General features: G+C 31.2%; 4 protein-coding genes across 6 annotated transcripts; 1 reads left to right on the forward strand and 3 right to left on the reverse strand.

Annotated features, from left to right (window-relative positions):
- Positions 1-357: 357 nt before the first annotated feature.
- LOC122633496 (probable tRNA(His) guanylyltransferase) lies at positions 358-1,887 on the forward strand. Of its 2 annotated transcripts, XM_043821450.1 has the most exons (4): positions 358-712; positions 825-1,069; positions 1,150-1,410; positions 1,493-1,887. In XM_043821450.1, the coding sequence occupies exons 1-4, from the start codon at positions 358-360 to the stop codon at positions 1,544-1,546; spliced, it is 915 nt and encodes a 304-aa protein (XP_043677385.1). In that variant the 3' UTR covers positions 1,547-1,887. The 2 variants fall into 2 exon arrangements, with proteins under 2 accessions (XP_043677385.1, XP_043677384.1); XM_043821449.1 differs by having other exon boundaries at positions 1,150-1,887.
- Positions 1,888-2,411: 524 nt separating this feature from the next.
- LOC122633497 (V-type proton ATPase subunit d) lies at positions 2,412-4,163 on the reverse strand. Its single transcript, XM_043821451.1, has 6 exons — positions 3,925-4,163; positions 3,391-3,741; positions 3,161-3,318; positions 2,914-3,090; positions 2,710-2,787; positions 2,412-2,617 (listed from the first exon to the last, which is right to left on the reverse strand). The coding sequence occupies exons 1-6, from the start codon at positions 4,043-4,045 to the stop codon at positions 2,456-2,458; spliced, it is 1,047 nt and encodes a 348-aa protein (XP_043677386.1). The 5' UTR covers positions 4,046-4,163; the 3' UTR covers positions 2,412-2,455.
- A 476-nt stretch (positions 4,164-4,639) lies between these two features.
- Positions 4,640-7,066, reverse strand: LOC122633498 (tubulin-specific chaperone C). The gene is made up of 3 exons (XM_043821452.1): positions 6,773-7,066; positions 6,149-6,384; positions 4,640-6,033 (listed from the first exon to the last, which is right to left on the reverse strand). The coding sequence occupies exon 3, from the start codon at positions 5,857-5,859 to the stop codon at positions 4,831-4,833; it is 1,029 nt and encodes a 342-aa protein (XP_043677387.1). The 5' UTR covers positions 5,860-6,033; positions 6,149-6,384; positions 6,773-7,066; the 3' UTR covers positions 4,640-4,830.
- A 2,801-nt stretch (positions 7,067-9,867) lies between these two features.
- Positions 9,868-15,542, reverse strand: LOC122633487 (WD repeat-containing protein 26). Of its 2 annotated transcripts, none has more exons than XM_043821425.1 (11): positions 15,075-15,542; positions 14,408-14,644; positions 13,759-13,918; positions 13,503-13,673; positions 13,120-13,293; positions 12,817-13,002; positions 12,474-12,740; positions 12,213-12,358; positions 11,918-12,126; positions 11,598-11,792; positions 9,868-11,478 (listed from the first exon to the last, which is right to left on the reverse strand). In XM_043821425.1, the coding sequence occupies exons 1-11, from the start codon at positions 15,086-15,088 to the stop codon at positions 11,423-11,425; spliced, it is 1,815 nt and encodes a 604-aa protein (XP_043677360.1). In that variant the 5' UTR covers positions 15,089-15,542; the 3' UTR covers positions 9,868-11,422. The 2 variants fall into 2 exon arrangements, with proteins under 2 accessions (XP_043677360.1, XP_043677361.1); XM_043821426.1 differs by having other exon boundaries at positions 14,408-14,946.
- Positions 15,543-15,757: the final 215 nt, after the last annotated feature.

Here is a 15,757-nt window from a genome sequence, read left to right on the forward strand (position 1 = left end):
AAAAAATATATAATTTGTTTCGATTATAGAAGAAGTGCAATGCAAACGTGTTTACATTGACCTTTATTTTTTGATGGATTTATTTACTTAACCAATAAAAGTGCACGTGGATATGTCACATGCAGTTGATGTTGATAGAGAGCTTTTGCACGTCAATGTACGAGATACAGTGTTTTCTTTCATTCAAATAAAAATCTATTAAATGTATAAAGTTACGACACACGAATGCTGTTGACGAATTTTCAATCACAGTGAATCCGGTGAACCGAATGAGTGAGCGAATGATCTTAAGCGCGTACAATCGAAGAAAGTGAAGGAGAAGCGGTGCTTCTATCCCGGTGCAACGGTTCGAAACGAATGAAGAGAAGTGGCTTCTTGAAAATCATTAGCTGGAGCAAACAAGTGGCCATATCCCGGCGCATAAGTTTGACAGCAATGGCGAAAAGTAAATTTGAATATGTTAAAGAATTCGAACGTGACGATAATTGCTTGCCAAATTGTTGGATTGTGGTTAGAATAGACGGAAGAAATTTTTCGAAATTTACCGACGCGCACCAATTTGCTAAGCCGAATGATGTCGCCGCTTTGGAGTTGATGAATCGTGCTGCTATTACTGTTATGGAAGATTTTAAAGAAATAATATTAGGTTTCGGACAAAGTGACGAATATTCCTTTGTCTTTCGTAAAGACACACAACTTTATAAACGTAGAGGTATGTACGCGATCAGTTTCTTTGGGTATAAAGCGTTTTTTATAAATAAACAATTTTATGATTTTTTTTTATAATTCCCATTCGTATATAACAGCAATGTTTGATTTTTCAGCATCCAAACTCATGTCCAATGTTAATTCTTTATTTGCCTCCTCCTACGTATATCATTGGCCTCGATTTTTCAGAGGTAGAGATCTCTACTATCCGCCATCCTTTGATGCGCGTGTTGTCTTATATCCAACTGATAAAAATTTAAGAGATTATTTGGCCTGGCGTCAGGCAGATGTTCATGTGAATAATTTATATAATACATGTTTCTGGAATCTTGTCCTTAAAGGAAAATTAACTCCAAGCCAGGTATAATTCTTCTATTCTAGATTATCTAATAAAGTATCTTATGTTGCATGCTATACTCTTTAATTTATATCTCCTTGTAGGCCGAAGAAAAGCTTAGAGGTACTTTAGCTTCGCACAAAAATGAATTGCTTTTCCAAGAATTTGGAATAAATTATAACAATGAACCTGCTATATTTCGAAAAGGCACTACACTTTTACGTAAATTGGTGCCAGATGGTACAGGACGATTAAAACCTGCTGTTGTGCCGCTAGTAGATGATATTATTGGCGACCGTTTTTGGAAAGAAAATCCAGAAGTAATTGGTCTGAAAAGTTTAGCAACTTATCAACCGCCAAATATGGTTAATAATGCTATTAAAAATACAATTTGTACATCAGTGCCTCTTTCTCCTGGTACTCTTAAACACATTAATAATGTTACAGTACCTCCCGTCGTATGTAATACAAATTCAAAGAATGAAGAAACAAATGTTATAAGAAGTAGAGAAATGGATGGTGATCGAATGCAATGTGAAAGTGACCAAATTATTAGAAAATAAGTTGTGTTTTCAATTTTTCTATGACAAAATAACTAAACTAAAAATAATATTATTTAAATCATGTGCTATCCATTCTTCGATCGTGCAAAAGTGAATTTTGTTATAAAAATGAACAACATATTGCATGCATTGATAATGGGTATGGATGCGAACATATCTTTTGCTCTTTACATCAACATTGTTGACAATGTTACATTGTTACAAGCATTGTGGATATAGCTAAAAACAGAATCATGAAACTTTTGCAAACTTTCAGTGGATAAAATTAGCTCATAGATTTAAAAAAAAAAAATGAACTGTTTACAGTTGCACATTTTTAAATTTATTTCTTGGTAACATGTTAATCAATTTCAATATGTACAGGTACATACAGACATAAACATTTGTATTATATCATGTAGAATGTAGGGTACCTTTATTTTTTATTAATATTATTATAATTATTACGTACTACATAATGATATAAAGCATAACATGGAATAATACTATATGCCACAATGAGTTACACTGCATATTGCAATAAAATACACTATGTACACAATGTCATCCACATCATTTCCATTTATATGAAAATTTTGGTGATTTTGGAAGAAAATACATGAAACAATTTAGACAATACATATTATAACCAATGCATCAGTATTACTTTTTTCTTGGCAGTTTGTTGTACATTATTCTTTATTTTCTACACAGCAATGGGTAACTTTTTCTCTTTTTATACATGTTCATACATTAAATACTTAAATACAACAGGAGCAGGATAAAAAGAAATTCATTGTTGTATAACATTAATATATAAGTGATTTCTCGTAAATTATGTAATTGATTTAAACAAAACAAGATACAATTAAAATATTGGAATGTAATTGTCAATTTTAGCACGATGCTTTTGTGCAACACATTCAGCTATCCAGACAATGTTACGACATTCTTGTTCTTTAAGTTTTAAATAACTGTAGAATACTCCAAAATGGAATTGTTGAAGAAATGCATGAACATTTAAACGAACCTATAATATACAGCATTAATATATATAGAAAAGATTCATAGAATTGAACAATAAAAAATATTAAATTTATTTCAAGTTGATAGTGAACTTACTTCATGTTCAAAGAATTTATCTTCCAGAGTTTTGTCACCAGGATTATTACCTGCTCCTTCGAATAAAGCACTATATTCCTGTATAATTTATACAAATCCAATATTATGTTACATGAATTTAAAATATTGAATAACAATAAATATACAACTATGTCATGATAATATAATGCCAATTTGCAATGGCAAAAAATTATTTTTTCTTACCGCATAATACTCAGCTACAGCTTTAACTTGTTCATAGTCATCAGCTCTTGCTAGTGCAGCTAATCCATCCGGATTCAAACGCCCACAACGTGGATATAATTTTGCACGATCATCTTTACCCAATTCAGTTCCAAATGAATTAATGGTTATAATAATTGCTCTTCTATCAGCTTCAAACTACAATTAGAATTTGTACTTTAGATATTATTTTATACATCATCCGATTGCAATTATATAAATTTCTTACAGCAAGTATTTCACACATAGTATCAGCAGTTGTACCACCAATATCTTTGCAGAATTTATAGAAAGCTTCTAGATAAGCTTTATAAAGCGTGTTTCGAATAATTTCAATATTCATCTCATCTAAATCTTGTTCGGATATACAATCAACAAAGAAAGGTGCTGCAAGTGATAAAATCAATATAAAGTTAACAGGTCCTATTATTTCCACACACAAAAAAAAGATGTTATTACCTAATGGTGTGTCTACCAAGACAGCATTGTATAATTCAGCTGGTGTAGCAGCTACATGAATTGCTTCCATTTGTTCAAAACTACCAAGAGGATGACACTTTGGAATTAATTCAGAAATAGGTCTTTGATGTAAAGTACCAGTAATTAATAGTATGATATTATCAATCATATAACTATATGTGATAAAATCAAGAAACTGTGCTAATGGTTCAACAGAATGATTACGCATATGTTGGAATTCCACAACTAGTTTTTCCCTCAACTTGTCATCTATGACACTCACAGAAAGCGGTGATGGTTCATTTGCTAAAAAGCTTCCATAATCTGTACCAGCCAGATGTAGTTTTAAATCTGTAAATATTCATTGAGAAAGAAGATATATAAAATATTAGATATAATTGAAATATACAAAATTTAATATTTACTAAGTACAATAAAACTTAGTTGACTCTTTTGGAAAAGCAGCTATCTAACTGTGTAACTGATTCTTCCTTATCATTTATAATTGCTTTATTAGAAATATAATTGCTTTACCTTCGAGTGTCTCACATTGAACTAAATTGAGATAATCGCTTTGTTGAAGTATTCCGCATTTGAAACCACGGCAAAGCCCTTCTAAATATCCACCATCTATATTAAACATACAACCCTTCATTCTGATATTTTTTTTTTTTAGAAAAATATGTATGTCACTCTAACTCTACAAATTGTCAAGATTAAAACTTGAACGCCCAGACTCGCCCTTCTTGCTTGGCGATCATATGACTGGATATCAGGGGGGCCAAACTTATATATGAAAGTAAAAGTTTCGTTTATTTTCGTTGCCGATAGATGCGCTAATGATAGCGTTCTATTCTGCCATCTGGCGATAAAATCTTACGTGTGATCCACAGGATTCATTAAAATTTTAAATCGTATATTTCTTCATTAAAATTGCAGAAATATCTTTATTATGATATATTATATATATATATATATATATATATATATATATATTATATAATATCAATTTAAATACTTCTCTTTCTATTCAGTGCGAGAAATATATATTTATTTTCATACTATATTATATTTTTTTTACTGTATTATTATTTATAAAAGGTAACAGTGTCAAAGGATATATTACATATTAGTTAATAATAATACTATAAAAAATATATATCTATTACTCTGATTAAATAAATGTCATTAAATTAAAATGATATTTATACTAAAATATGAAACAATATATTAGTCATTTATATGCACATAGTATGCAGCCAGTAATTTTATTAAATACGTAAGTATATAAAACACTTACATAGTTTTACATTCTGGTGAAAAAAGTAAGATATATGCATAAATAATTTATCTTGATAGATCAACTAATTCTTAATCTAAAGAAGAGTAAACACCTGCCTATAGAACAGTAAATATTAAGCTTTGAATGACATATTTATATTAATCCCAATTTTTTATACGTAATTCAGGTTCAAGAATAGACCAGTTTGGCGAATGTTTCTCACTTGATAACCAATTAAAGTCATCTATACAATTCCAATTATTTATTTTTGGATCGAGACCAGCTAAATTAAAATGATTCATTTGATCTTCATAAGACCAATTGTAAGGTGCTACTCTTATATTTGTACAATCTTCTATAATTGCTCTGCTAGTAACATGGAGGTATATAGTGCAATCTGTAGATGAATGTAATCGAAATTGTTGACATGCAAAAGCAAATACACATTCAACACAGTCGTGAGCAAATACGGACGATGTTACTGGTCCGACTAAGATAGTACATTGTTTCAAATTTATCATATGTAGTGTACTAGGTGTGCCATATATTCTTACTGTACATCGAGTTAAATCGGAAAGAAGAATATCATTCTTATTTACGTTTTCAGCATCCAGAACCAACTGTTCATCAGACTTTCCTACCAATATACACGCATTTTCCCCGTATTTATTAAAAGATTTGTTATTTTGTTTTACTGAACCGTTCACGATACCTTCTGATATCTTGAGATCTTTTAATCCGTCTGTTACATCATATGCTTTTTCAGTAGGTTTTTTTACAACTCTTCTATTTTTAAATCCAAACTTTTTTTTAGGTAAAAGTTTCATTTCTAATTCTGATGCTTCATTTTCAAGTAATTGTAAGTTTTCTTGTGCTCTTCTAATGTCATACACTTTTAGATACATTTTTGATTGAGACAAATAATTTTTAAGCATCAGAATTTCTTTACTTATTTTGTCGAAAGCAACCGAAAGAACTGATGGCGGTGCGCTAGATGCATCATCTAACATATCTTTAATTTTTTTACATGATGAGTAAAACGTATCCTTAAAATAACTACTTTGTTCAGATTCCACAGCAAGGGATTGTCGTTCTTCTTTCCGTCTTTCAATGATGTTTTTTCGTTCGCGATCTCTCTTATTGATACGTTCTGGCAAGCTGCCTTCGAGGAAATTAGTGTTCTCCATCTTATTATTATCTGAATGCTATTTGTTGGTATTGTTTATTGTATCTTCAAATAGCACAGACACAGATTTCATAAGTTTTTCTTCACTCGATTGTTTTATTTTCCTCAGTTGTTTCAGGACTTTAGTTTTTTCTTCTGTGGTAGATTTTTTAGGTGAAATCTCATAAGAAAGGATCTATAAATATATATATATTAAATATATCATAAGGATACTCTTAAATCAATAATTAATACTTTTCAATAAAAAATATTTCATAATATTTATTGCAAGATATATTAATATACATTACCTCTTCTAATTCACGTTGAGTTATTGATAAGGTCTGTATTAGATAATATCCTAAACCTCCACCACCTATTAACAATAACATAGATTTGAAGAACGCCATGAATACTAAATCTTAATTTTGTTCCCATTTCATCGTGTCAGCAGTCCTGATTGAGTTATCATTTGATACTTTTTCATATATATAATAATAACCATTTAACACAGATGGCAAGTTTTGGCGCAGATAAAACCTGAAATCTAAAAAACAAAACGAAGAAAAGAAAATATATAAGCATATCGTATATCTAGGAAACGAGTTATTGTCCTAATTAGGAAAAGATATGATAAATGTTTCGAGAAACGTATGTTTATATTATCGCGTCATTCAATAATGTAAAAATCAAAATATTCACCAGGGAAAATATATTAAACTTTCAAAGTAGCTTGAAAAAACTACGGGAGGAAAATATTTATCAATGAATACCAACTATATCGATTTCGTGAAGTTATTTAACGTTCATCGTCATAAAAAAAAAAGATCGAGTATAAATTTATGACATGTCATATATGAAAGGCAAATATCGTTAAAGGCAATAACCTGAACTTAACATCGAATTCACAAAACAAGAATAAGTCACTTACTTACCTTGCGATCTACTCACACAACTCCAAAGTATAAATGAACCAATAAAGAGGACACTCTCAAAGAACAAAAATCTTTTGGCAACCTTAGTTTTATCAAAGCTACGTCTTTTGGGTGCTCTGTGAAGCATACTAAAAAGGAATGCGATTTCCTAAAGAGGAAATCATCAATACCATGGTGAATAAGAGACAAAATCTTGAGTCGTCTCAACACGAACCTATAGGAAGGGGTATGGAATAATAATAATAGCTATTCGCTAACCGGCTCACCCACGTCTCGATTCTAGATACACTTTCGAGAGATTGAAAACTCGCAATCCTATCGATATATATTTCTACGTTCGATATCTTGATTCACGCGGTGAATTTAATTAATACGTTTCATTCCCTTACTTGTATGCATTTTCACACTACCAAGGGTAAGTTAAAAATGCATTTACATGAATTAAAATGTTAATATCTAATCCGTGGATTTCATAAATTATACTTTCTATACTTATATATATTGTTATATCGTACATTGTTTTAACGATACATCAAATATAGAACTCTTAACTTCGGTAAGTCTAATCGTCTTTATCGTCTACGGTTTATATTTTTATCTTTTATTTACTTACGTCGATACAATGAACGCATTTTAACGACTACGTTTAATATTTTTTTGCGAGAAACACATTTGTAGAAAAAGGAATATTTGTTTTCGCATAAAATTCCTATCAATTAACTTGATCCTTATAGTCCAAATTTCTACTATTTTTATTTAGAAGTATATATACGAATAATATTTTACGAGATATCAATTATAATTGTTTTTTCTTGAATAGCACTCGACGATATTATTATCTATTTATTAATCTTATTCTACACTTGAACAAATTAGCAGAAAATAGAATTACTCTTGGCAACAAATGTTAATTATGGTATTAGATGTTATATTTTGACTATGACTTTACACTTTCTATGAAAATTTGTTTAATCAATCCTAATTTTATGATTCTATATCAAACATAAATAATCATGTTTTCTTTTTATCATGATATAATTTGAGTTATTATTTTTGATTACACTATTGTCTTGGAAATACTTAATTTGTGTTCATTTGATTTAACGTATAGGTCGAGTGATATTCAAACATTACTGACTTATATCTCATATTATGCGAAACTTCAAAAATTTTATAATTTATTTGTTATAATGTACAATGCAAATTATGTTTGTTGCTCTAGCCCTGTTAGGCCATGTCATTACAGACAGCTGTATTAATCCTTCGTATACACAGGTAAATGTGTACACACACATATATGTATATGTATACATAATACATTTAAAATTTACCTGCATTTAAAATATAATCTATTTTTATATACATTTCATATGTTATGGAATGTATGAAATAAGTTATGCTCCATAACATATGAAGTAAGTTACATTATGAAGCTAATTATTACTCTAACATAATGTACATTAAAACAGAATATTAAGAAGGCAGAAACGCGCAACAAATTGTAAAATTGGAATTTTATATAATTTATACTTAAAAAAATAACTTCATACTCTTAAAGCAATTCTATCTCACATCTGTGTAATATAAAACATTCTACAATATGCATCTATTATTTCTAACAAAATTATAAATCAAAAGAAGTACATAGTAACTGTAGAATTTTTTACGTATTTTGATTAATACACTACATTTTATTTTTGAAGTAAGAGGCCTTTTCAACATATAAAAATCTGATATATTAGAAGAATTCAAAATCTACAAAAATTATATAAGTGTTTTTTTTTTTTTTTTATATTCATTAATAAATCATGTAATAGTTTTAGAACAATGCATACATCTTGTATATGGGACATGGTAATAAGAGTACTAAGAGCTTTTGATTGGTTCCAATAGATGTGTTTTTCTTATACATTATTGTAATAATGCACATATAATAATCTATAATAATAGCTATTAGTACTCTTTCAGAGTTAAGTACACGTAAAATAATTATGATAATGATATTTTTATAAATGAAAACAAAATTTTCTCTCAGTAAGAGTCATTGTTGCACATCAATGTTCCGATTTTTTTTTTCCTTTTTTTTTTTTTTTTTTTTTATAATAAAACAGTATACATTTATTACTTTATTTACATATCAGATAACAAACTAAAGTGTAACTCTTGCTTAAAAATTGACAAAAAAGAGAATAACATAATCGAAAAATACTAAATATCATTCGTTTCCTTATCGTTGATTTATTTCATCACATAATAATATTAAACATCATAGTATACTTTTTTTATTTTGTTATAGAAAAGAAAAACTATATTGAGAAAGTTAAACGATTGACAGTATATTTAAACATTAATAACTATTAATTGCCTTGAAAACATATTGCATTAAATATAGTTATGTATAAAACTTCTTCTGTTACAAAATAAAAAGCTGAAAAATTATAGATAGTAATAGATTAATAATCTGTACTTTGGAAGTATATAACTGAATGAAATTTATATATTAAATAGAGATGTCTGTAGAGATAATATATTTTCAATTATCAAATAATAATGGCATTAATTTTTTTCAGTATTTTATCTATTAAGGATATTAAATCGTAAAGCAAACATGTAGTATATCTTCTATGTACAAGTTACTTCTCTCTACAATCTTCATTATTGCTTTTTATAATATCGTGAGGAAAAGTACAAAAGACAGACCATGTACAGATGGTTTGCTGTTAATATAATAATCTATTTAAAGTTATACATATTAGGCTGCATATGAAGAAGCCATTGTAAAACATCACGTGAATGCTTAAGTTAAATCGAAAGGTTACTTATAAACGAGTAGAACTTTTGTACAATTTTATAGACATTATACTCCATCATAATGTAAACTGTATGAAACGTATTATATATGCTATTATAAATTATGATAAAGTGCTGGAAATATTTAGTTAGTTTATAAAGTGCTAAGGCACCAGAGGTAAATGCAAATGATAATCGTGATTAATATATTTTCCTAATAGTACTATATGGGAGCATTAACTACAGATATTTCTTTTGTATTTTTTTTTTCTTTTTGTTTGTTTTTTTTTCTTTTTTTAATATATATAATATTTACTATGAAAGTAAGCACTTTTATACATACACTTCAGGATGATTAGAAGATCTTTTCACTTTCTGTGTGCAAAATTAAATTTCTTTGTTTTTTTTATTTTTTTTATTTTTTTCTTGCTTTTTTTTTTAAGTAGCATGTATATTATAGTAAAGTATGTTAGCAATCTTTTTTTTGCATGCAAAGCAAAGTTAAGATGCAAGGGACATTATGAGCAGCATTTACAGACAGATATTCAAAGCTTGATACGCATTGACATATCTTCTGCATTATGCTTACATCATTTTTTAACAAATATCAGTTTCATTGATATTGACACCTTATAATAGAAAAATAAAGATTTTAACAATTCGTCCCATAACTGCCATTAAAAATTCTTACCGATTAGATACATTTAATATGGATTAAAAACTGGGATCTTTTTTTTTCTCTCTTCTTTTTTTTTTTTTTTTTTTTTTTTTTTTAATACAGCAAAATATTTTTTTTTACTATTAAAACCAAATGGTATGTTTATAAAAATGATTTTTATAGGATATGAGGTCATGCATAAAATGTTTATCGTGCCTTGGAGATATTTAATACATTAAATTGAAATTTGAATCGAGTTTTTATTCTGAAAATGTGGCAGTTAAAAGACAAACATACAAACGTAATTATACAATGTTTACTTATAAACTCGATTTTGTGTATTAAAATCATAGAGATAAACTTGTAAAATTTTCATCTTTGCACTCCAAGTTTCTTCTATTCAACAAAATTATAATTATAAAACTTGTATTTATTTCTTTTATCGCATGGCAATATACAAAGTTCGAAATTCTTTTCTCTTATTTTCTGTGTTTACTATATTTAATCATCTAGTAACCTTTCAAGATTAACAGCATATCACATGAAGCATTCTCGTTCGATATAAGACGTCAAGTTCGGTTTGTATGCTAGAAACATAGATCTTGTCTTTTCCACTGATGAAATACAAAACGAGTTAGAGATTCACTACACGTACGATTGTTATTTACAATGTGTTTTATTAGCATGATTAAACAGATTTCACATAATCCTTGTCAAAACAGTGTGACCAAATGGTTGCTCTCTTCGTAATTTCTTTATTCATGCATATAAACCTTCACCCTTATACTAATTCTAAGACGGAATTTCTTTAGTTTCTATACTGCCATAACATATTATATTTATTTTTTATTATGCTCCTCTCTTTATTTTCAAGTATTACCTCGTATGAATAAATCACACAGCTCAATGTGAGATATAGTGAGACGGATTATATATTATATAAAATCCGTAAATCAACCAAAAAGAAACGTACACATAAGTTCCCAAATTTTTACATATCTGATTAGCATTTTATTGGTTAGCAGATATTGCTAACGTCCATATCCCCCATTTACCTCCACATTTAATTGATGGTCTATAAATTGATGATAGTGAGGCACAGAGGGATAATTGCAATGGGCAGGAAAAAGTCAGCATGACATTCAGTAAAACAGTCTTTTGAACACCATGAAGTCATGGGAATTTTGATGTGCTGTAATTCGCTACGATACCATTTCGTGCCAGCCACTGCTATTTGAGGATGCACTTTCTAGTGATGCTACAATATAACGATAATAACTCGTATGTGATGAAATAATGTAAGATCTTAAAGTAAAGGAAAATATCAAGTTGAAGTACATTAGTTGCGTCTATAAAATAAATCTGTGTAAAGCTTACCAGTCTTATCATTATCAGCTTTTTCGGGAGAGGAAGACCTTGGTCCCCATATCCTTACTGTACAATCATCAGATACAGAAGCCATCATTTGATGATAAACAGGATTCCAGGAAACACAATTAACCGTTCGACTGTGTCCTGTTAAAGTTGCTATGGGGAGCTCTCGCTTGATATGCCATACATACACTTTATTGTCTATAATAACAAATAATAATAATAATAATAATAATAATAATAATAATAATAATAATGCGAAGTTTTGTGCAACGATGAAAATACATTAATTTGGAGGAATAATGGGAGAAATTTAATCAACGTACCTTCGCTACCAGACGCGATAAAATCTTGATTGATACCTCCAAAACAGCTATGAATTGTAAAATGTCCTTGGGTAACACCTTGAAAACGCCTTACTAAACAACGATCTTGTAAATCCCATAAATGTACTCCTTGATTAGCCACATTAAGTAAAGCAAGTCTATCCGCTTTGTTTACACTAAAGGACATGACAGGGTGATCCTCTTGTAATCTATATACGATTAAATAAAAAAATGTCAATTACATTAAATTGCAACTATAATGACATTAATGGGAAAATAGTGTCATTCAACATACATTGTAAAATCACATAATTCGTCAAAATTATATCCTCGAATTCGATGATGAGAATCAGCTGCTAAAACAGTTTTTCCATCGCTTCTACACCATAAACACTTAACTCTAACACCTTCCCATGAATCTGAGACATTACCATCCATATCCTGCATTGATATAATAAAGATCTTATAGAAACAGTGTCATGACAAAACACGACAGTAAACGACTGAATTCAGTGGTTTACATATTTTCCTATATCCTTATTAAATTGTAACTTACACATTGATAGAACTGACCACGAAGTCCTCCAGCAACAAATTTATTCGAATCTCGATGCCAAGCACAGGCTGTCAAAGAATCATCGGTACTCTGCGTTAATTTAACACGTAATTCACAGTCAGGCGTATCCACGCACCAAAGCCACAATTCTGGACAATCTTCAGGACCACAGGCAATAAGATGACTACTATCTGGACTCCAAGCTATAAGTGCAACACCATACGTATGTCCTTCCAAGGTTTTTCTGTGCGTTACTCTTAAGGTTTCCTAAAGATCACGAAGTATAACATTGTAATAAGTTTTTCCAAGTAATAGAGCTTGTTTATTAGTCGTATACTCTTACCGGATCGACATCCCAAATAATCACAGTCATATCTTTAGAACCTGTGGCTAATTTGAGACCATCGGGAGAGAATTTGCAATACCAAACTTCGTCGCAATGATCGTTCAGCAATTGTACGGTATGGCACGGAAATTGTTCTTTGCTACAACTGTGGTCCACAAGCAGCGACACATTTTCCAAGCTTGTCTAATCGATGGAGATAAACGTAACAGAAAAGAAGTACACGTAAGAAAGTGCAAAGTAAGAAGTTATGACGAAATCGGTAAATAAATACACTCAATAAATTCTATTATTTTAAAATACCTGCATATGCGTTACATGGTATGTGCACTGCTGATTTTGCATTTCTACTGCTTGACAAAGTAATGAATGAAGTCGACGTGGTGGCAGCATAATGGAAGGTGGAAGATACCTCTGTAATCTATCCATAAGTGCTGCCCTGGAAGCTGAACCTTTACCATCCCAGCCTGCACGTGTCTGTCAACAAGTGTCTATTTGCTAATGATCAAATTTTCAGTTGCATGTTAGTTTTGTGAATTTTCTACATATGTATTCAAACTCGAATTCTCAAAGAATTTGCTATTTAAAATATGGTTACTATTACGGAGAATGTAAAAATAACAATCTGTTAAAACGACAATTTTAATTCGTGTAATATATATGATTTAATGATTTAAGTGCAGTACCTGTAATTCATCACGCCCGCTACACATCATAAATGCTGACAATTGATGAACACGGCCTGTATTGTGGCCTAGGGGTGTCAATTCATTGCGTAAGACTTGTAAAGCTTCTAGAACTAAGCCTTCCTCCAAGTACTCCAGATATTTTTGTTCTAAGAGTAGGAATTTCATTTCCTATAAACACGAATCAAAATGTAATACAATATTGGATAAGAAATTAGGTATTCATAAAAAAAAAATTTGATAATAAAATCTTTACCACCAAGCTTTGACTTGCACCATTTAAAAAGGACTTTAATTCGTTAAGATCATGATCTGCTTTGTTCCAATCTCCATCCATAACATGCTGTCTAAACTTTGCAGCTGCTGGATGGTCCAACCGACAGCCTGATTCTTGCATAAGAAGGTCTGCCGTGCGGCTGAAGAAAAAATATTTTCTTTTGTCTATTATTACTAACGATTTGCAAGTTATATTAGAACAATTAAACGAATTCACGCGGATGCATTAGCATAAATGACATATTACTGTAAGAGTTCAAACAAAGAGCTTATAATTTTCCATGTTTTAGGGAAAAACTTATATTTTGCTAGAAATTTATTTCATATAGATAGTACCAACACATTCATTCGAAGCAACATCATTACGAAGTAAATATAACTAGCAGATACTAGTGACTATATTTCATGATTCTAAAAATAACTCTCTCTTGCCAAGTAGCATGTACGGTAGAATAGTTCTCTTGATAAATGCTCACAAAGGAAACAAAAGAAACGTCAAAATAAATTCAATCTATGCAATAATATTGAAAATAATAGATCATTTCTTAGAGCATTGAACACTCGAGCGTAAATCCAAAGCGTACATTTAAAGAATATCTTTGTACGAATTAGAAAGAGACAATACGTACTCTAGCCCGACAGTTTTCAAATGTTGTCCGATGAGCCTCACAATGTCCTGATTAGTTTTGTCCATTATTTTTGGAGGTCCTAAACTTGGATTAGTTTCCCCATTCACACCATTGATGTCATTATCGGATTCCGGTATCACATTGCCATTAGCTTGTGGTCCCCCAGTGTCAGCCGTAGCTCCGTTCTGTTGCAGCCCAGAAGAAACTCCACCGTTTGAGGCCTGCTGCTGCATTACGCTGTTATGCACACGGAAATGTTACCGTGGTTGCAATACTTGTCCGGAATACTAACGCATATGCGTACTAAGCGGAACATTTTTATCTTGACATGTAATATCTTCTCTCTCTATCTTTTTGTTTTCTATTTTTGATATATTTATTTACTTTTTTTTGTGTGATTAAATTTGAAAACCGTATAAGTTTGCATTAAAGAGAGAGAGAATCAATAAGAATTCGACGGAAGAATTTGGATAAATAAGAAAACCGCTCGGGGATACAGCGCATACGAAAGGAATCCGACGTCGATACGTCTTGAGATTCTGGAAGGAAGAAGATACACGTGAGAGGGTCGTTGAGTGAACGTACGAAGAGGGGTATGTCCTCTCCGTGTTTCCGACTACGCGTCCGCGAACTGTGTCTGCCAAATAAAGAACCTGCGTTGCGTTACCGATAGTTCTCCATCTCTGGATTGGAGTGGTGCTCGTCCGCTGGTCGTAGAGTAGCCGGGAGAGAACTACGGGACCTTTTGCGCGGTGGCGGAGCGAGTCCACCGTCGTCCGACTCGCCGCTCGAGGCCAGGCTTATGCGCGTACCGCCCCGTTTTTCACACGATTATTGTCCCTCTCGAGTTCGTTGGTGGGGCTGTGGCTGGGGCTGAAGCACGCACGCAGCCACGATTACGTTGCACGGGAAAGTTCTTCTCGCCTCCCCCCTTTTTTATTTCCTCCTTACGTTTAGAAAATCCACACGCGCGCTTACTTCTTTCTTTACCTACGAACAACGCTCCCCGAACAAAGCAAATAAATCCACGAAAAAACAGGATTCTTGTACGCCTGCCAATACGGATGATACGAACAATGACTGCTACACAGCTGATACTTGTTTAGATCGTCGTTTACGTCACACTATGGCCTTCTTCGCAGATAGCCTAACGGATTCTCCTGCCCCCTGCCGTTCGTTCGTACAAATTCTTCTTCTCTGAAATTGACGCTGAATTTGGCCGTATCTGTCATAGGATGTCGCCACTGATTCGCATCTCGGGAAAGTGGAAAACCGATCTAAGGGAGGTTAGTTCTCTGTGACGAGTAAAGCGCGCAATTCATTTCATATGCGTCGATGATCTCGTCCTAA

This window comes from Vespula pensylvanica, chromosome 12 (assembly GCF_014466175.1).
Source record: "Vespula pensylvanica isolate Volc-1 chromosome 12, ASM1446617v1, whole genome shotgun sequence".
NCBI lineage: Eukaryota > Metazoa > Arthropoda > Insecta > Hymenoptera > Vespidae > Vespula > Vespula pensylvanica.